Source organism: Triturus cristatus, chromosome 3_1 (genome assembly GCF_964204655.1).
Source record: "Triturus cristatus chromosome 3_1, aTriCri1.1, whole genome shotgun sequence".
Taxonomy (NCBI): Eukaryota; Metazoa; Chordata; class Amphibia; order Caudata; family Salamandridae; genus Triturus; species Triturus cristatus.
In genome coordinates, this window is record NC_140583.1 from 124991658 (window position 1) to 125014564 (window position 22907).

General features: G+C 44.8%; 1 protein-coding gene and 1 pseudogene across 5 annotated transcripts in view; one reads left to right on the top strand and one right to left on the bottom strand.

Annotated features, from left to right (window-relative positions):
* SHANK2 (SH3 and multiple ankyrin repeat domains 2) overlaps positions 1 to 22907 on the bottom strand; it is a 2937835-nt gene that overhangs the window by 238731 nt on the left and 2676197 nt on the right. For all 5 annotated transcript variants that reach the window (XM_085643560.1, XM_085643562.1, XM_085643561.1 and 2 more), the window contains one exon: positions 9284 to 9419. In XM_085643560.1, the coding sequence (XP_085499686.1) occupies positions 9284 to 9419 (136 nt within the window). The remainder of the gene's footprint in view (positions 1 to 9283; positions 9420 to 22907) is intronic.
* On the top strand, positions 3848 to 4018 carry LOC146859815 (small ribosomal subunit protein uS14 pseudogene; annotated as a pseudogene).

Here is a 22907-nt window from a genome sequence, read left to right on the forward strand (position 1 = left end):
TTTTCGGAGCATCCTTGACTTCTTGGTTGCCCATTTGAACACCTTTGTTCACATTTAAGTGAAAAAAACAATCAAGCTATTACCGAATACTGTACTATACGGTCCAATTGATTGAAAGATCTGTATGCTGTACAGCATAATAAACCTGAAAATGTCAATAAAAATATGTTACAAAAAAAAAACAATCAAGCTATAATTGGCAAGATAAGGCAGTAAACGTAAAAAGTGGAGCATTGATACTTTGCAAAGAGCAAATCAACCCATTATTGAAATGGGAAGGAATTTCAATTTCTTTATAAGAACTGACCCTTTTCTAACGCTCCTAAACATTGACTAACCTTTCTGTGAGAATGCAGGTGTTTATAGCACGAGCCTGACTCAAGGGCATTGGAGTGTTTTACATCAGCACCAGATTACTTTATAGAAGGACAATTTAGGTCTCGCCTGACCCAGCGCATGCGCTGGTCTGGCGAGACTTTTTGTGAGGGCTCAAAAAAGTGCAACCACTGTAGCCTAGAGCTACAGTGCATGTGCGCGGGCTTCACTTTCGCGGCCGCACGGCCGCTTTGATGTTTGATCGCGATCACTTTCACTTTCGCGGCCGCTTTGATGTTCTCCGTGAGCCAGTTTTTTTTTCTCCAGTTTATTACTTCTATGTAGTAATGGTGCTACCCGTGCGCCGCCATTACTACAGAGCAGTAATAAACAGAAACAAGCATTGGCATAGCAATAGGTCTCACTTTTGGGACCTTATAAGTATTTAGTTATGCAAATGTTGCATGGCTAAACACTTATAAGGTCCCAAAAGCGAGACCTATTAGCTATGCCAATGCTTGTTTTTAAAGGCATAAGGAGTACGAACCAGAGGTTTTGAGCCAACGCCCGGACTCGAACCTGGCTCCCCAGTTCCAAACTCAGCAGCTCTGGCCGTTAGGCCACACGCCCACACGCCCACAAATGCTTAGGTATCTCTTAGGATATCCGATCTATAATACCGGCGGTACTGCTTCAAGGCAGGAACTGAAAGAAAAACTTCAATGTTGTTGGTATTCACTTTAAAGCAGGTGAGCCAGCCAAATGTGTTAGGATTTGAGTTTGCTCGAAAGCCTTACTAATGTATGTTATTTAAGAGTTTAACCAGAGAACACATTGTCTCCATATAGTTTCAGTCCAGCTGCTTCACAGCTGGAGGAATAGAATTAAGAATGTCCAAAACACCAGTTCATGATAAGTAAAATGTAAGCCTGGCTGTTACTCCCGCTTAATCAGGTGTTATTTCGCAATTCCTAAAATTATGCCGTTACACCATGTAAAAGATTAACGGGAATAAAAAACACAATCAGAACATGCGTCGCTGTTCTTCACGCCCCTTGTGTTCTTTTGTCTTTTTTAGTGCGAATATAGATGCAAGAAAGAATTTCACACAAACATTTTGCGCTCAATACTGGTTGTCGCATCATTTTTGTGAAGTTACAGGAAAGCGAATCACGCAAAATTCTCACACCCCTAGTAATATTTGGAAGAATTATATTCATATGGTTTGCATTTTACATAACGTAACTTCCTGACATTTCTTGACTACAGACACTACATCATATCAGTTCTTAATAGCAATAAACAGATTTTAAACAGTGCTTTATTCCACAGTTAAAATTCCTGAGCACTGTAGATAGCACCTGTGACTATAAGATAATTTATTGATACTTAACCCACTGACTATGTTGTTGCTGAGGGGAAACCAACTTGTGAGACAAACCAAGGAGATGTCAGCGGTGACTCTTAACTCATGAGCCAACTTGTCGACCGGGGAAAATATGCTGCAGACTAAATGTATATAGACCTTTAAACTAACTCAGAATCATGTTTGTTCCATGCCCTTTTACAGCGTAGATGGCCAAAGCTTGTGTTGGACTGTTTGCCGATGTTTCTGGCAGAAAGGACTTCCATTCACAGCTGGACCACTGATCCCAAAAAGGGGAGACACGGGGCTTCCATTCACAGCTGGATCACTGATACCAAAAAGGGGGGACACGGCTTCATTCCCAGTTGGAGCACGTATCCCAAAAAGGGGAGACACACGCTTCCATTCACAGCTGGACCACGGATACCAAAAAGGGGAGACACAGGACTTCCATTCACAGCTGCAGCACGGATCCCAAAAAGGGGAGACACGGGGCTTCCATTCACAGCTGGAGCACGGATCCCAAAAAGGGGAGACCCGGGGCTTCCATTCACAGCTGGAGCACAGATCCCAAAAAGGGGAGACACGGGGCTTCCATTCACAGCTGGAGCACGGATCCCAAAAAGGGGAGATATGGGGCTTCCATTCACAGCTGGACCACTGATGCCAAAAAGGGGAGACACGGGGCTTACATTCACAGCTGCAGCACGGATCCCAAAAAGGGGAGACACGGGACTTCCATTCACAGCTGGACCATTGATACCAAAAAGGGGAGACACGGGGCTTCCATTCACAGCTGGAGCACTGATCCCAAAAATGGGAGACTCACAGCTTCCTTTCACAGCTGGAGCAAGGATCCCAAAAAGGGGAGACACAGGGCTTTCATTCACAGCGGGAGCACGGATCCCTAAAAGGGGAGACAAAGGGCTTCCATTCACAGCTGGAGCATGGATCCCCAAAAAGGAGAGACACAGGGCTTCCATTCACAGCTGGAGTACGGATCCCCAAAAAGGGGAGACACGGGGCTTCCATTCACAGCTGGAGCACGGATCCCAAAAAGGGGAGAGAAGGGGCTTCCATTCACAACTGGAGCATGGATCCCAAAAAGGGGAGAAACGGGGCTGCCATTCACAGCTGGAGCACGGATCCCCAAAAGGGGAGACACGGGGCTTTCCTTCACAGCTGGAGCACAGATCCCAAAAAGGGGAGACACAGGGCTTCCATTCACAGCTGTAGCACGGATCCCAAAAAGGGGGCACACGGGGCTTCCATTCACAGCCTGAGCACGGATCCCCAAAAAGGGGAGACACAGGGCTTTCATTCACAGCTGGAGCACGGATCCCAAAAAGGCGAAACACGGGGCTTCCATTCACAACTGGAGCACGGATCCCAAAAAGGGGAGACACGGGGCTGCCATTCTCAGCGGGAGCACGGATCCCAAAAAGGGGAGACACGGGGCTGCCATTCACAGCTGGAGCACAGATCCCAAATAGTGGAACCAATGTCTACTTGCAAATATATGGAAATAGTTATTTGGGGCACCTGTTTGATTCTAAGAGATAGTCAGTGGGAGCTCTCGAAGGGATCTTAGGCAAATTTGACAGTAAATTGGAGTATAGTCAGTCAAGGCTTTCAGGAAGGACTATTTAGCTGAGTTTGTGCTAACTCTGACCTATGGAGTGAAACTGTGGTTTTCTGGTGGCAATGTCGGTGGACGTCTGGCGCAGAATGGAGCAGTAGGCCAACGCAAACCAGTATCCATTGAAGTAACTGGAGTACAAATGTCTCTTAAGTCGATCTACAGTAATGCCTTATGCATGTATTTAACCTGTAAATATGCCATAAAGCAGGTTGCCACACCTTGCTAAACCACATAGAGCTGGAACAAGTGAAACAGGGTGCGGACATAAACAAAAAGAGACATGAAGAGCTCCAATATATTCCGAGCATGTTGAATCTGTGTGAGGTGTTCTTAAACCATGTTCTGAGCAAAGGCCAATTTAGGCTCCTCCAAACACATTAAAGACCTCTCATTATCCACTGACGTTGATCTCTTACAGAGCAGGAAAACTTTGTTTTTTATGGCCATAATCATAAGGACAATAAGATATCTTCACATTTGCTTTAACTATAAGGAGGTTGTTTTGCAATCTGTGAAAGAACAGGATGGGTCATTAACTGCTCTACCGGAGCCTCCCATGGAATTACGGACAGAGTTCCCGATCCTGCCGCATGCGCTTGAACAGGAACAGACTGATTCTCAAGCATGGCTTGAACATGTGCCGCCACTATTTCATGCAGTATGCCAAAGAATTTGGCATTGTGAATTTGGACTAAAAATAGTTTAAAAAATGACAGCTGCATGGCAGGTGAAGGGAAGAGCGGCAAAGACAAAGAGGAAAGTTATGGGTATGCACAAATTGGACTATGCTGTCACCATCTATGTTTAGCAGTTGCCATATCCTACATAAATGGCAGTCAAGATAAGACTGGAATGTTGAAGAGGCTTTTTGCTCTGTGAACAGCTTGAAATAAAAGGAGGGGGATCTTAGTTGAGGTCTGTTAGACCTGGCATCCTTGGCGTGGTATTCCCTCAGACTTTTCAACTTCATTCCCTTACTTGCTAAACTAATTTTAGTTGCCATTAGGACTATGTGCTAACCAATGCTAAAGTGCGTGTACTCTTTCCCTTAAATGTGGTAAAACTGGCCCACACCTAAATGGCCCACACCTAAATGGCATATTTAATTGACTTGTAAGTCCCTAGTACATCGGAAACCAGGGCCTGTAAATTAAACGCTACTCATTCACCTGCATCACTCATAGTGCTGCCCACTAACGTAGCCTTTAAAAACATAATTCAGGCCTGTCCATACACCCAAGATAGTGTCCAATGGAAACAGAATGAATGGTCCACATCCCTAAAGACCTGGTGCCTAGTTATTTGGTGGGGACTGATATTGACATGTGGTTTGTTGCATATGAGGAAGCCCTGCGCATGCATAAGGTCCCACTAGAAGTAATTGATCGATGTACTACATTCCCATGAAGGCAAAAAGTGTCACAAAATTTGGTCTCACCACTGAGAAGTACTGATTAAGATGTAGGGAAAGCCAGAATTAGCCGAACTGGTGTTTTTAGGATTTTTGTGGATTACTCCGGAAAAGTACTGAATGGTTTGGTGAGGGGCAGCAATACGAGTAATATTTCTGAGACTTATTACCTGCTTTCAAGAGAGCACAGGCTCAGTAGTTGCTTTACAGAGTTGTGCCAAGAACTGATCAATACTAAGCTCACTGTATCGAAGGAGCTTCCAAAGGAGGTGGAACTCTGGGCCAGCACCAGAGCATTCAAAAAGGTATCTAGGGGACCACCAAAAGGGTGGAGAGGATCCCCACCAGACGAAAGAGCAGGGAGATAGAAAAAAACACAAAGAACTCTCTCAAGGCCCCCAAAAGAATTATCAGGGGGAAGGATCCCTTCCTGCCAGAGGTACAGACACGCTACAGGGGAATCCAGCTGTCCAAAAAGGCAGCAGCCCTCCACTGGTGGGCAGGCCCGGTTGTAGCAAGTGTAGTGCTCAGGGACCAGGTTGTCCCACTTAGTGGTGGTGGTAGTGCAGAGATGACCCTAGTGTCCCTGGGTGACAGATGGCACCCAAGACTCACATGCCAAAGAACATTACAAAGTATAGACATTGGGTCCTCTTTAATGGTGAGGTCGGATTTTAAGTTAGAATTTTGAGTATGCCACTTTTAGAAAGTTTATAGGGAAGACACTTTTTGTTTTTTAACTACTCAGTATGTTACGCTGTAGAGTGGATGGCTAAGTGTATGCTTTTAATCTTTTACAGCAACTCCTGACGAAGAACCTAACTGGTTCGAAATGCATTGGGTTAAACTGAAAGACTAGTTGTGAAATATAATGAACCTGCACACGTTGATGTTAAGCTTGGATGAGCTACAAAAGACGTTTGAAAATGCAAGAATAAAGTATTCAGCACCATCTGGCTGTCTCTGGATTGATATATATTTATTGAAATGATGATGATTACTATAAGTCAAGTATAGTGGTTTACTATGGAGTACTTGGTTCACATTGAAAACTTGGTCTATATGGAAGAATTTTCCTTCGTAGCAGTGCAACAGTTGGAGCCGCAACCATGCGTCACTCTTTTTTATGACTTTTAGAAAGTTGGCATTTTCTTGCTCAAACGAACTGTATCTTTCTGCCAATGGCCAGAGTCATGACTGTGAATGCTCTGCTGTTGAGGGTCAGTGTATTGCTTCCAGACAGTGAGACAAAGGGGGTTTAGCTGCGGACAGGATGGGTCATCCTGACATGATGGCTGGAGAGGGGCTGTACCCAGGCCCACTTACACTTTAAAGAGCTTTACCTACAGCACACACAGAGCAACCTGACCCTAGGAAAATTCCTCCTTTTAGAATTAGTGCCCTCACACACCTTTGCAGGTGTTATGCTTCATCATCGGGCTGTGCTCCACGTGGGGGTGGCGCTGCAGTTCCCCACAGGCCCCACGAGAGGGCTCTTTATCGGAGATCTTTTTTAGGAGGTGCCGCAGTTGTGCATGTGGGTGTGTGGGCTTTGTAAAAGTGGGTGTGTATGTGATAATGAAATGATCTAACCAGATCCCCAAGGCAAGTTTATTCCGGGGTCCGGAAGATAAATTAAAACATTGAGGACTGGAGCTAATCCTAAACAAATAAGTAGGTGGGATAAGTAAGCTCCCACTGCTCTCAGTCAGTGAGAGTGATCTGCGAGTGAAATGGGGTCAACATGTTTCGCGCATATGGTGGGTCCCTAGTGGATCCTCTGTGCGCTTCGTCAGGACTGTGAATAAGGTGATATAAAACCGAGGTAGTCAGGAAGAGACACCCTGTTCTACCACCATACGTATATTAAGGTCAACATGCGTCTTAGCGCTAGGAAATACGTATTATTCGTATTCTTGTGATCCCAACCCCTCAGTCAGGAAGAGATGGCAGTGCCGACGAGTGCTGCGGGTGAGAGAGGAGACCAGAATGTGTCCCCTACTTTTGACCGCCTCTAAAGCTGCCCTTTCGATCAGGATCGTCGGTGACAGCTACCATCCATTATGTTGACATAAAAATAGGACCCTCAGAACCACTCATCAGAACACTGCCGGACCTGCAGAAGATTCAGCAGAAGAACTGTCCGGCTGCCAGAAGAACTGCCTTGCTGTCCGAAGAAGGAAGATTGGACTTGCTTGCCTGTATCCCAGGCTCTCGAGAAGGGCTTCCAAGGGTCAGTTGGCTGACCTACTGTTTGACCTACAAGGACATTACATGCCTCCCTGCAACTCCCGGCAGACTAGCAACAACTGGACTTTCCTGGACCTGCCTGAGCCCTGGTGCGGAACTCTGCCGCATTGAGGTCTGATTCCCGAGCTGGCACATTACACAGGATACTTTAGAAAATTTAGAAGAATATGACGAATGTAATAAAGTAATCGTGTTAAAGAACAACGCTATAGAATGATGCAAATCTGCTGATGTAGGAGGCGGCTCAGATAAGGAATAAACTGTTAATTTGATAAAGCGCGTGCTTCATATTCAAATTGCTATTTTAGAAAATGTGTATTTTACATACATTCTGTATGAATGTTAATGGTGAGCTTGTTGATCTTTGGATGGTTTACATAAATGGGTAAGCAACCAATAATCAAAAAAGTACTAAAAATCCAATGGGCGATTGTGTGTGGCGCGTTCTAATAGGGTACCTGGGCCTGTAGGGCAGAAAGGTCACCCATGCGTTGTAAGTGGTGTCATACAACGCCTCTGTTATTAGACACGCCAGCAGGCGATTGTACACTCCCCGTACACTCTGTATGCCACACTTTATTGCTGATTCAAGGAGGTGTTCGCTTTTTAAGTTTCAAATGTATTATCCATACAATTATGATTTTTTGAAGTACTAGCTTGCTTGGTTACCAGCTGGTTGCCCAGCAGAATGAACTACTTAGGGCGATCACATTAAAGCATGTGCTAGCAAACAAAGCTTAAAGAGGCGCGAGGCATTATTTCTTGCAACACTCATAAACAAGCATTGGCATAGCCAATAGGTGTCGCCTTTGGGGCCTTAAAAGTGTTTAGTCAGAGCTATTGACTTTGCCAATATCTTTAAGCTGTGCTGTAGAGAAGTGTGGCTGCTGTGCAGCATGCTGAAAAGTTTTAATAAAGTGTCAGAAGCATTTTTGTTGCCGCCTTTCAAACGTCAACCTTGTGAAATGTGGCTACTGGTGCCGCTCTTTCAGGAGCTCAACACGTCACAATGCAGTACCAGTCACTCCCGCCGCCACTCAGATACGTACATTGATGGTCAGTTGATATAAGTGCCCATCGATAATTTATCACTCGATAATAAGTAAACATCTCCTTGTATTTGTGCTTTCTTGTATTTTGCTTACATCTCTAATGGCTCTCCCTGTCTGCAGACGTACAAATTGCGATTATAGATTACATTCCAAAATTTGGGAAAAACAGATTTCAAAATAAAGCAGGAATCAAACAAGGAGAGGCGCAGGAGAGCGATAAGGCGAGATACAGCGAGAGAGCATGAGAGACAGAGAAAGGGCTAGAAAAAGACAGCTGGCGAGATACAGAAAGAGGGAGAGAGAGTGATAGAAAAAGAGAGAAGGAGAGAGAAGGAGAGAGTAACATAGCCCGAGAGAGAGAGGAAGAGATGACGGTAGAGAGTACATACTTTCGCTGGTTTCACCTCACTCCACCTGTCTCCTCTCCCTCCTCCCTTTAACTCCTTACCTTGCTGTGGTCTCTTTCATTGCGGTGCAGTCTTGATGTAAACTTGTATGTCTCTTTCTCTTTCATGCCTTCTGGGTGTCTGGTTCTTCAAGATACAATTACTATGGCTTCTTATCTATCTTTCCACCATAGGATTTCCCTCGTACTCACTTTTGTATTTGCCCTCTTTACTGATTGTCTTTGGCCACACTCGAGTTCATCTCCTCCTCAGTTACTCTTTGATGCACCTATTTTACTTCTCTTTCATTCTTATTCTCTGCTCACATCTCTAACTCTCGCTGGCTTTGCTACTCTTTAAGCCTGTTCCATCAGTTTCTGTGAGTAATGCAGAATCGCGTGTCCAAGGCGTCGCTTCCCCAGATTGAATGATTCTTCATCTATCTACTTCTTCTGTCTGCAGTGTCACCAAGCTCTCACCCTCACCCCATCCCCCCAGGTGTATCCCATCGTTTATCTTTAATCTATCAAACTGATGAAGTTTCAAACATTTTGCCTTGTCGTTTTAAATACTAGTTACCTTTATAATGCCACTGCTTCCTTCTCTTTTGAAATTTAAATTATGTCCTGAAAGTTGTACTATTTATACATTATTTTGAGATATCCTGGCAAAAGTTTTATGATTTTTTTGTATTCCTACCCTGAACCCACAATTAGTTATAGTCCATTACCAGTAATCTTCTTTTCGCAATGGATGTAAAAGTGCCGTCTGACTACCTATACTATCACATTTAAGATTGGAATTGAGTACAATCAAGTTGGCGTAGACTATAGCCGGCATCGCCCATCACAAACCATGTACCTTTCTTTCTGGCCGTGTCGTCAGGATCGAGATTCCTGGTGACGGTGACCACCTTGATCACCAGGTGGTTCCCGCCATGCCGGATCATGTTCACCACCTGTCTGTGGCCCACCTTCACCACGTTCTCATTGTTCACCTACGGGGAAAAGACGAGAGTGGATCACATGGACGAGCCAATGAGCATCGCTTCCTGTTCTATGGACATTTTACAAATAAACGTGGAAATGACACTGATATTGGTTAAAAGCAAATATGTATGCAAAGAATTTCCTGTGGAAGTGATTAACACTTGTGCACATCACAACTCTCAAAGAATGATAATAAACTCAACTTGGGGGCCAAAGTTAATAGTCTTGTGTCCTCTTGTTTTTTCCTCCTGAAGACACTGAGAAAAATGTTTCCTTTCATTCCATCAGAATTACAAAAAACAGTGATGGTGGCTCTTATTTCTGGGGATTGATAAATGTCAACGGTTGAAACTGCAGTCATTACAGAACGCAGCAGCTAGGCTTCTGCTGGTTTTAAGTAGAGGAGAGCCAACTTCAGCAGGGATACGATCTCTTCATTGGCTACCTATAAAACAACGTATAGAATTCAAGGCGCTTACATATGTGCATAAGGCAATTTACGGCGGTGCTACAGAAGACCTAGAGAATTTATTTGCACCCTATGTTCCTGAACTCCCCATTAGATCAGCCACTCAGGGCCTCGTTAGAGTCCCAAAAATCAGAAGAGTACGCTGGGGCGGTCGGACGATCACATACTGTGCAGCCAGGCTGTGGAACCACTTGCCTCAGGCTATGAGATTGCAATCCGACCTTCAGGTATTTAGGAAAGGATTAAAAACTCGACTCTTTGAAACCATATGAGTGATCTTTCCTTATGTCCCCTGTTACTACACCTCAGCGCCAAGACGCCTCGGCATTCGAGCGCTTTAGAAACATATAAACATAAACCCTATGCTACCAGGACAGGATCTGTGACTGATGTTTAGGATAGCCACATAGAGTTCATTTGCATTCAATCAACCTATATGTGAATCATGTCCATATTAGTAAATATCCTGAACCTCTTGTATAGATTGCACCTTCGTGTACCAATCTGGACTCCCGTCTACTAAAGCAATAGGCAACATACTTCCACGTCAGAATAACATCTGAAATACAATTTTTTGTAAAGGGGATGTGTAGCTTTCTAAAAGAATGTGGCCAGATATGAAATCAAACAAAGATTAGGTATTAGCAAGATAATCAATCAAGGACTCCCATGTTCACAGGCCCTGAATGTGGAAGGTCATCAGTAAGCCCATTGTGTGTTATCATCACTCTGATACCCTGGTTAGATTGCACCTTGACCCAGCTCTGAATCATCAGCCCTCATCTCGCCTCCCTTATTTTCCCAGCTTATATCAGCTCTTCTCAGATCAGCAAAGCCGAGTAGAGGCCGTACCAGACACCCTGCCATTGAAACAGATGCTTCAGGCCACTCTGAGTCCAAATTTGTTCCTCACACATAGGCTCTCACAGTTTCCTTGGATCAATAACATTTAAAAGTTTAAAACAGTAATGGGCATATTTATGAGATTGTTGTGATACAGGGATAAGGCTTAATACGGCACACTCCTGTTCTTGTCCCTGTGCTGGTGCCATTTAGGCTGCCCACCGCCAATGCAGGAACCCGTGCACCATAGTGCAAGGGTGCCTCGTTGCATGTAGGATTGTTTTGTGCAGGGAGGGGCACCTTCCTGCACAAAAACAATCCTGAGTGGCATATTCTCCTTTCTACATGTACTGCAGAATGCAGCACACATAAGTAACAAGGACGAATAAAAAATTCTCCTTGTTATGACTTCCCTTGAAAGACGTATCTTTTTGGCGCATTCCCATGTCTACGACCTTTAGTAAATCTGGGAAGGCATGAAACGCCCATGGAATGCCTTCCTAGGGCAGAGTAACGCAACACAGTGATTTGCACTGCATTGCGTTACTCCAGATTTATAAAGCCACTCAGGGGCACGCAAAGTGGCCTTGCGTGGTTTCATGAATCTCATTTTGAGCGGCGGTGCGAATGCACCATGTTGCGTGGCGCAAGTGCAACGCAACTGGGCTCATGAATATGGCCCTAAATTGCTTAAATATCTCTGATCTTTTAGAAGATGTTCATTGACAGAAAAGCAACTTCGCAGATAAAAGGGAAAGGTTCTCTGGAGTCTCAAATTCCTGCAAAGTCTCAGGATGCTTATGTGCAGAAAGAGTTGCTATGTGAGCGCACACCTTCAACTACTGCTATCATCGCCAAAGAAACACATTCTCGACCCTTCCATCTTCTATCCCTCCACTATCCTTTTCAATCCATCTAACAGAGTCACATGTCCACTGCTCAAATTAATTTCATACTTCCCTGTACTAATTCACCACTAATCCTGTTTGGGTTCTGGAGTAGTGTGCTACTCGCCAAAAAGAGCTTCAACACCTTGTCTTTGACACATTTGTGTCAATGCTTGTTTTTATTCCAATACCTACTTAGCAGTCTCCTTCTCCATATTACCACTCCATAATATTAGTCTATTATTAGTCTCAAATAAATGGATCATTATTATCCTAGGTGCCAACTGAACAATACCGTGAGCACCCCAGGTCCATCATCGGCTCTGCGTATAATCAGTTCTTTCGAAGTTTTTTAGCTCTACCTCACACTGAGCTCCATATCACCTCATGGTCATTCTCGTCACATTGACTAATTAATATATTTTATACATACATCACTACCACTCTACAGCAAATCCAAATATAACTAAGAACCTCATGGCTATTACAACCTGTCACCATCATTTCCGACATTACCACCGCTGATATAAACTAGTTATCAGCCGGATGTCGATATTTTATCAATATCATACAAGTCGATATCTCAATACGCGGGTCTCAGCAGATCATCGCTGGCTTGTCGATCCTCGCCAGCTCATACATAACCCCCTCGTGACATCATGGCCATGTATCCTTGTAAAATGAGCAAAAATCTTTAGAAGACTCGATAAAACCGCTCATTGCCAAGGCTACATCACCCGTTTATTGCTATCCTGACATCATCATTTTATTCACAGGCATCCTAATATCGTCAGGCCATTGTTTAATTCTTTTCTTATCATTACCTATTTATTATGATTTTATATTGCACCAAACATGCTGCCTCGTTTTTGTTGGATCTGTTTATTCAATGTTATACATGGAATAGTACAGTTGACAAGCATATCTATTTCCATACAGAACCAGCTGGTAATCTCTGAGATGAAGTGCCGCAACATGAAGGCATCACCGCCTTCCAATAGCAAGCACGCTGCCTCGTGGCCGCCTCACAGCGCCTTTACTAAACTTCGGTGCGGACTTCATTTCACGTTCATCTGATAGGATATGATCATCGTTCAAGGAGGCAGCTTTCAAAGCTTCCAGCTCAGCTACTGGAGGGATGCTGCTGCGGGAGGGATGCTGCTGCGGGAGGGATGCTGCTGCGGGAGGGATGCTAGTGAGGCTGGGAGGGATGCTGCTGCGGGAGGGATGCTACTGAGGCTGGGAGGGATGCTAGTGAGGCTGGGAGGGATGCTACTGAGGCTGGGAGGGATGCTGCTGTTGCGGGAGGGATGCTGCTGCGGGAGGGATGCTAGTGAGGCTGGGAGGGATGCTACTGAGGCTGGGAGGGATGCTGCTGTTGCGGGAGGGATGCTGCTGCGGGAGGGATGCTAGTGAGGCTGGGAGGGATGCTGCTGCGGGAGGGATGCTACTGAGGCTGGGAGGGATGCTAGTGAGGCTGGGAGGGATGCTGCTGCGGGAGGGATGCTACTGAGGCTGGGAGGGATGCTGTTGCGGGAGGGATGCTGCTGCGGGAGGGATGCTAGTGAGGCTGGGAGGGATGCTGCTGCGGGAGGGATGCTAGTGAGGCTGGGAGGGATGCTGCTGCTGCGGGAGGGATGCTACTGAGGCTGGGAGGGATGCTGCTGCTGCGGGAGGGATGCTGCTGCGGGAGGGATGCTAGTGAGGCTGGGAGGGATGCTGCTGCTGCGGGAAGGATGCTGCCGCGGGAGGGATGCTAGTGAGGCTGGGAGGGATGCTGCTGCGGGAGGGATGCTACTGAGGCTGGGAGGGATGCTGCTGCGGGAGGGATGCTACTGAGGCTGGGAGGGATGCTGCTGCGGGAGGGATGCTGCTGCTGCGGGAGGGATGCTGCTGCTGCGGGAGGGATGCTACTGAGGCTGGGAGGGATGCTGCTGCTGCGGGAGGGATGCTAGTGAGGCTGGGAGGGATGCTGCTGCGGGAGGGATGCTAGTGAGGCTGGGAGGGATGCTGCTGCGGGAGGGATGCTACTGAAGCTGGGAGAGATGCTGCTGCGGGAGGGATGCTGCTGCGGGAGGGATGCTACTGAGGCTGGGAGGGATGCTGCTGCTGCGGGAGGGATGCTACTGAGGCTGGGAGGGATGCTGCTGCTGCGGGAGGGATGCTACTGAGGCTGGGAGGGATGCTGCTGCTGCGGGAGGGATGCTAGTAAGGCTGGGAGGGATGCTGCTGCGGGAGGGATGCTAGTGAGGCTGGGAGGGATGCTGCTGCGGGAGGGATGCTACTGAAGCTGGGAGGGATGCTGCTGCGGGAGGGATGCTGCTGCGGGAGGGATGCTACTGAGGCTGGGAGGGATGCTGCTGCTGCGGGAGGGATGCTACTGAGGCTGGGAGGGATGCTGCTGCTGCGGGAGGGATGCTACTGAGGCTGGGAGGGATGCTGCGGGAGGGAGGCTGCTGCGGGAGGGATGCTAGTGAGGCTGGGAGGGATGCTGCTGTGGGAGGGATGCTGCTGCGGGAGGGATGCTAGTGAGGCTGGGAGGGATGCTGCTGCTGCGGGAGGGATGCTAGTGAGGCTGGGAGGGATGCTGCTGTGGGAGGGATGCTGCTGCGGGAGGGATGCTAGTGAGGCTGGGAGGGATGCTGCTGTGGGAGGGATGCTGCTGCGGGAGGGATGCTAGTGAGGCTGGGAGGGATGCTGCTGCTGCGGGAGGGATGCTACTGAGGCTGGGAGGGATCTTAGTGAGGCACACACGCATTGATACCGTCCACTGAGTCTGGGTACAAATGTTGCTCTGTAAAAGGCAGTGTGTATATGTTTTCAAAACAAAAAAATAATATAGTTTTACTGATAAAAAGTAAAAATGTCGCTCGGTAAAGATGGCGCTCATATGTTTGCAATAAATAAATAAATACATTTTAAAAAATGATCCATCACGAAAAATAACTAAAATCATGAAATGAAATCATAAATAAAAGATTAGCCTGCTATCCCTGGCACCGAAGTGGACTACTCACTAGAGATATGTGCACACATGCACAAAATAATATTACTCCAGTGAAGAGAGGCCATGGCTGAGGAGCGCCGACTAGTCATTAATTTGTGAAAAGCACACAAATGCCAGGGCTCTCGTCAGGAGAGCACTGCAGCTGGCACCACACATTGCCCCTGCCATGCTGCCAATGATAGCAACAACACAACTACTAACCATCGCACTCCTACAAATGTGACAAGTCGGACTATTTCAGACCCCCAAAGCTATACAAATGGCTGGGGCAATAGTCATTTTTTATGTATATTGAATTCAGATTGATTGGTGTCGTCATCTTTGAATTAGCCAGCCATCATCACCTTGTGGCAGACTGTCACAAGTGCGGTGTTGACAATCAAGTGCCGGTGCCAGCACCAGAAAACACCGGCTCAAAATAAGCACTGGGACTGACTCATTGCCCCAGACTATAGGCTGTGGTGGGCGGAAGGAAATACAAGTGACACTTTAACAAACCGGTGAATGAAGAGGGCTGACCAAAAGTGCACTGGAAAAAAAAAAATATATATATATATATATTCACTGAAAAAACCATAGGTTTCACACACGTTATAGTTACGAATTAGCATTTAAAAAACCTTGCAAATTCACTTAAAAAACCATAGGTTTCAAAAATGTTATAGTTAGCTGGACATTTCACTCGTAAAAAAACAATGAAATTCCCCCGTTATAGTTAGTGCAGGCAACTATAACTCACGCGACCGCAATCCTCTGCTGATGACATCAGATATTACATAACGTGTGTGAAACCTATGTTTTTTTCAGTGAATTTGTACGGTTTTTTAAATGCTAAGTTATGTTTTTATAATTTTTTTTTTTCTGGTTTTACACCGTGTGTGCACCGTGCTCTGTGGGCACTCTGTGCGCATCACGCACCGAGCACCCACGGTTCGCAGTGCGCGCAGGGTGCGTGCACCTCGCGTTTTTATTTTTTTTTTTAATTTGTTTTTTTCTGCCTTGGGGGTCCTTCTGTGACCCCCTGACCAAGGCTAGGGGGTCAGGAACTGTCCACTCTGCCCCCTTTTCACTTTCTCCACCTTTGTTTTTCACCCCCTCAGACTGCGAGAGACAAAATGGTGGCCGACACTTCCTGGTTTCGACCGATTCGAATGTTTACCGACATCTAACAACCAATCAGAATTGCGCTCGCGCACGGCAGGGTGCGCGCACTGTGCGCGCGTATAGATATTGATATGCATTTAAATGCTATTTTCTCAGGAAATACTGAACAGATTTACACCAGACCTGCAAAAGGCACTTCCTTGACCTTATGGCTACCTCTCTGCCAAATTCCACGTAATTCTGTTCAGCCGTTCGGGCTGTAGCTGCGACTAAAGGTCCTATGGAAAAATACATGGGGAAAACGTGTTTTGGGACCCCCCCTTTTTCTCGGCGCCCGCTTGACGAATCACCCCGAGACTTTCAGGGTAGGAGCTGAACAGAGCGCCCCATTAGTTTTGAAAATTTCGCGAGAATTCGTCAACCGGCGCCAAAGTTATTCAAAATAGAATTTTGAGATTTCCTATGGAAACTAGGTTGTAACTATAACTATCTACTGGCGACCGCCAGTAGATAATATATATATATATATTATGACAACGAGATAGCCGTGCCCGCAAGTAAGGCACTTGAATTTGTTTCCAGGAATAAATGTGGCGACAGGCGCGACAAGACATCCATAACGACTGCTGCCTGGAGGCCCACTCACTGCATGCATGAAAGCAGGCCCGAGCCACAGGCGTGCTGCCTGCATCACCCCTCATGAAACGCCATACAGGGGAGGGGCAGTGACAGAACCAAACATCCCTTGTCCACACTGGCTCTGGGGAAGGGGCAGGCCCGGCTGGAGATCGATAGCGGTCCTGTTTACATTGATATCTGGGACCCTCTGGTCTGTAGGGGTACAGCCCCTGCCCTCTTTCAATTCAGTGAAGTGCTGAAGTCATACCTCTAGGGCCATATCAGGACACAGTACATACCCCCCCTGCCCTTTCAGAGCCCAGCACCCCCACCTGAATTTATTCTCCGCTGAATCTATTCCTTTCACCCTATGGAGCGCTCTTTTAACCAGCTTCAGGACATATAAATATCACATATGTGCATTCTAAGTACAGATGTTCGCTATAGAATTAGAAACGTGCAATAAAACTAAATGTTATGATAGTCTCAATCAATCGCTTTTCTTTTCACGTTATTCTCTTTTTTGTGTCAATCTTTCTTCCTTTTTGTCTTCTTAAAACTTGTATCCCTTTTTCATTTTATTCAAGCTTTCTCTCTTCAACTCTGTCCCAAGTGTTGTCCCTAGCTTTGTCAGACTAGCCCCTCCCATCCTTGGATCTCTGGACATTGCTTTAAATGTGTGCTTCATTCGGCGATGGAGCTTGTCTTATGCACGGTGTGAACTGGAGTGCATTTGTACAAACCTAGCCGCCACGTGGCCTCTCTCAAGCCTGATACCTTTAGACACTGCTGGCTGTTTCCAACAGGACTTTGTGTTCTCGGGATTGCACTTCCTGTTCACTCCATAGCACGTGTGAGCATACAAGTCCCAGAATGCAAAGTGCTGCAGCTTTAAAGCCAGAACTAGCTGAAGGTGTCACAATACACACTTTGGCAATTTGGAATGGAATTTAAACAGGCATTTTAATTCATTGCGAGAAATGCACACATAATGGTTGCAATCGGCTAGACAACTATGCAATTTATTAATGCAAATGTTGAATCTGTTTCAGATTTTATTAACTTGTTTGTACCTATGGAGACAAATAAAGTCAAGTATGGGAGAGGGTAAACATTCACCTGTCACTGTTACCTGGTCAACTATTAACACTCTAAGAAAAACTGACTTTCTATGCAAACGGTTACCAATAAATCCATTCAAGCCAGTATCTAAAGCACATTTTATTTGTGTGGGTGTGTGGGGGGTGTAAAGCACTCTAACCACTCATGGTGGCTTCAGAGCGCTTTGGACAAACGTATCTGGAGTGCCGAGTATCTATATAAACAGATGAGAGCGTGCAATCCCGGTATAAAAGCCCCTCTCCTCTTCCTATACTCAGGCTGTGACATCTCTGGTCCCTGTGATAACGAAATGATGAAACTGCTTACCTGAAATGACGTTTTACAGTTGAGCTGTGACGTCATAGCGCCTGCTGCTTGAGCCAAAAGCCGAGGTGAAAACTACGTCATGGAGCATAAATGAAGCTGCAGTTTAAACAACGAAAGCAAGGAACGTTTTTATTACCTTCTTCTGATCAGTTTTTCTAAAACAAAAAGTGATCAGAAGAAAGGAAAGATTTAAAGCAACATGCTCAATTTTTGCAAGCTATATGTAATTAGAGGAAAGATGGAATGTCTCTTCAGAATACTACACAATGTTGGCTACAGCAATTTTATTTTTTCGATCTGACTTGCATCATATTAATACTAATATCGTTTTTGCAAGTAATTACTAAATGCTGTTTGGAGTGTTCATTTTTGGTACTTGGACTAGGATTCCACTATTATTTTTCATGTTTGCAACCAGGCATCTTTTTATGAGCAAGAAAGGCAGGGGATAGTTAAGGACATATATAAAAACTGCAGACTAAAAAGCAAGGATCACAACAAAATAATAGATAACCAGAATTATAAGCTGAGCATTGAGAGACTGGGTGGGGAAACATATTCTGAAGGTTAGCACTTCCGGACCGCCTGAAAGCAGGGGTGCCACTTTCAATCTCCTGCATTGCTGACACACCCTGCACTCAGAGCTTCGCAAGGACACGTCATGGGGCTGAGGTCCTGGCACTGAAGCCCCTCGGCACTTCAAAAAGATGAAACGCCACCAACCCTGGGGACAGGCCTCCAGCCACAGAATGTACCAGACTCTGGAAACAGTAAGACCCCCAGCAAAAGTGGCCCGTGGACAACCTGGCCCAGGCACAAACCCCTAACAGCATGGGTTGAAATTATAAGATATGCAAATGTTAATTTACCCTCTAATTTACTGCCTGCGATAAGTGCTCATACCCCGTTGAATTTCTCCAGGTCAAGTCTGCTCGAATTTAGTGGGAACAAATGTCAAGTATTCATAGGGTCACGAGGATTGGTGTGGTAAGCACTAAAATACACCTCATTACAAATTAATGGTAATTTCAAAGAAAACGATTCAAATGAATGGGTATTTCAACAGACATGGACAGTGATTATTTATTGTTATATTGAATGGTTTTATAAAGCATGCAATTACCGGTTAGGAAATCCTGGCACTGGCGAAAACTGAGCAGTCAAGGAACTAAAGCTCTTTACTGACAGTTTTTAAATGCTTCCAAAATGTAAAGTAATTTTTGGATGAGTGCAGGCAGGCAGGCAAAGAAGCGGGCAGATAAACACTTTTTTGGCTATTTGAAGTCTTTAATGTTTACCCCTCTACAGTTTATTGAACTTAATTTGTAGGTCTTGTCTGTGATGGCGAGAGATATTGCATAGAACAAGGGGCTTGCTACGAGCTATTTGCTTAACATTTGTTTTCTTTCTTGTCACTCCTATTTGCTGCCTTCTAATTGGCCATATCCTCCTAGATTCACTTCCTCTTCTTTCAGCTGGAACATGGACCAAATGCTTCCGCTTGCTTGCTGGCCTTCTGCTGATCGTGCTGTGATTGTAGAACTACTTTAATTTTTCCTTCGTCTGTTGACCTTTTGGAACCTCTTGACATTTGCAGCTACGTTTTACTATGCCACGTGCACTTTAAAGAAGCCCTTTACTCCTCTGAAATGGATGTTTGTTGTGGCAACAGATGTTATCTGCTTCTATTGTAAAAACAGTTATTATCTTCTTCCAAATGTAATTTTACTGAGATGTGGACATGGGCGCCATTGCATCCTTTATGTGCCAGGACTTTTTTCCAAATCTCATATTTTTTTCTTTTAAATAAGTACTATGATACATCCAGTGCTAATGCACTTTAGAAAAAAAGTGCATTGGTCCTCGTTATGTCAGTGTGTTTTTTTAATTCGTTTAGTCACACTGCAAAGCATCTGTGCTGCTGAACAGCATGGTTACTAAACATTGCCAAAGTCAATAGCATTCATAGTTGAGACCTATTTGCTTATACAATGCTTGTTAAACTTTGGAAAGTTGCTCTGAAAAGCGGACAGTGTAAGAAAAGATGTGCTAATAGTAGACCTACGGGAGACCAGCTGTGCAAAAGCATTTAACTATAGAATTCGGTAAAGAAAAGTTTTTGAAAGAAGGGTTTTGGAGCGGACATCCTTGGCGTGGTTTTCCCACAGCTTTTTGCCTTCCACCCTCCTGTTTTTCCTAACTTTGGTTTTGCTGGTCTTATGACTCTGCACAGATTACCTCTGCTAAGGTGCCTGCGCTCTCTCCTTTAAACATGGTGATATTGGCTTACGCCAAATTGGCACATTTGACTAACTTGTAAGTCCCTAGTAAAGGGATACTACAAGTACATGCCAGGTAAGTACATTTACTCACTGTAACCCCTACTTTTTTGATTATATATCCTTAGAATAGTTAATACATCAAGCATTCTGATGAAACAATTTTTCCGAGGAGTTACAGTGTTCCGAGGAGTTACAGTGAGTAAATGCTATCTGGCTCCACCGTATAAGAAAATAACTACCTATACATCTAATATTCGACTTTTTCATAGCACTTTGTTTTACAGGACACAATACAAGTGGTATTGTCGTCCAAATCTCTAGGGGCTTTGTAAGTACTTACCCCTCTCTTACATGCCTTAGTGAGCGTGTGAGCACTTTGAACTTGGTCCTGGAGAAAGCCACATTGACCTAGATGGGCAGAGGAAGGTGGCCGAAACATGTAGACCACACCCATGATAAGTGGGAACCACTAACCAGCCCACATTTATCCACCCCTCGCTCTTAATATTGACAGAGAGTCCCACAAATAAAGTCACTACCGAGGTGGAGGACTCTTGAGCCAGTTTTAGCTGTCACTTCAGACCAACACATACACAGTCACTGGATCTCTCGGAAAATCAGCTCCGCTGTAATCAGGCCTCAGAGCACACCCTGGGTGCATTCAGCAACCAGGGTGGGAACTCAACGAGGAAGCATGTCAGTACTAGGTTGGTGAGTGAGGGTTCTTTTATTATACACTGTGGGTTCCAAACCTCCGATACTCTAAAGAGATGGCAGGAGCAGGTGTTTAGAACAAATACGAAAACAGGTAGAAGACTGGTTTCAATTTTGTTTATTGTGTCACTTGGCTGGTTATTGCTTCTCCCTCTCTCCTTGTTTATCCAGCCATGCATATTATGACCTTTTTTGCTGCAAGAGGGAATTCTTCACTAACAAAAAAGTGCTAAATTGTACATGATACAAGCAGCAGCTCATTGCACTGTTTCATGCTCCTGCAAAAGGAGTCTCCCCCCTCCCAATACCCACACACCACATGACTGGAAATTACACGATGTGACATAATAGCATAATTTCAGTCATTTTGTGTAATAAGCATAATGAAAATGGCAAAAAAGTATGCAGGGTAAAGAAAATGTCAACCAGCTCCTACCTTTTAGGGTTGTAGGCACTAGATCAAGTGAACATTTGCTTTCTCTTCACTGGAAGCCTCTTTAAGTAAGTACAGCAGAAGGTTCCTGTAGTCCAGGAGGGGTGGGTGGAAGCAGTGCTTCCGAATTACTGCTGGTAGAAAAACACTGCTCATCACAGCAGGGGAAATACCACCCAATGCAGGAACCACAGCAATGTCCACACCGATAGGAAAACCACCACCAACAGCAAATGCATTATGACTACGGCTGATAAAACCTCATGCACCGAGTCTGCAATGCGGCCACTCATTTGTAGTTTACTGCCAGCTAGATTTCTTCTCTAGCTAGGCCACCTCCATTAAACAGTAATTGGTTGTTGAAAACGAGGCTACTGGTTTACTTCCAAAAAGACGACTGACACGGGAACAAGACGCAATCACATATACATACACGATCATTATCTGGCACTACATAGTGTTGATCTTAAACCAGAAAATGAGTGACGGGATTACATTTTTTCTTAAATTGATCCTTTATCTATCATTTAACTGGTTTTAATGTGATTGTAATGGTCCCTGTGGTGTACTAACAGAATATCAAATGTTACCTACAAGATACAAGGATAGGGACTTAAGAATATTAAATATATATATCAGTCTTTACATACTTGCCTTCATGACTTTAGCTGGTGGATGTTTTAGTGGTTCGATATTTGTGGCCTCAACAGCTAGACAAACAACTATTTATTTAAATAGTAGTAAAGGTGTTGTTATTATAGGTTTTTTTGTTGTTTTTTTAAGTTTATAGGATGTGTTCTAAACAGCAACAAACTACTTTTCAACCTAGCAGCGTTTTAACAATGCGGCTGGTACTTGCTTCCTCCACGCTGTGCTTTGTTTGAACTGGAACTGAGCTCTGCGTCACAGAATGTGTCACTCTTTTCACAGAGATGCTCACAATACTTCTGCAGTTTTGGCCACCACATCATATGTATACGTATAGGGAAGGGTAAAAGATGCTAGTAATGGGTGGTGAATTATGTGATACTGTGGTGGGAGTGTTTTCCGCATAACTATGGATTTTCTGTATTTACCACATAATCCATCGTCTGCTTCTTAATTTACAGATTTTTAAAAAAAAAAGTTTTTTGCTGAAAACGGATCAAAAGGTACTATTAATGCAACAACACATGTTGATGTGCCGTGGACAGTCCTTAGCAAAGGATGGTTGGTCATATTTCACTTGCATATTGCTGTATTTGGGTGTTAAATTACTGCTAATTAGTTGAAATTTTTGCTTGAACAGTGCTAACTTGAAACAGCTACACAATAATGAAGTAATACTTATCACAAAATTTGCTGCACAATTTGCCTTTTCTTGCCGCATACTTTGGACTTCTCGTGTCGCATAATTTCAGAGAATTACGAGAAGATGCAAATTGCTTCCCTTGGTCTTTTAATCTGCCTCGTGGTCTTTTGCAGAATGCCACCTTATCCTTGAATGCAGCTCCACCAGAGCGTGTGCTACCCGAAGAACGCAATGTCGAATCCTGGTAGGACCTACCAGACTCTCATCAAGCCGAGGCTGATAAACTGAGCCAGGTACCTCCGGGAGATGCATAATTATGGTATGCAATTACACTCGTGAGGGAAAGCGGCAATTTCCCAAAACCCGAAGGACAATTATCTATTTTTCCATCACAGCTCCAAAAGTACAGAGACTGGATTC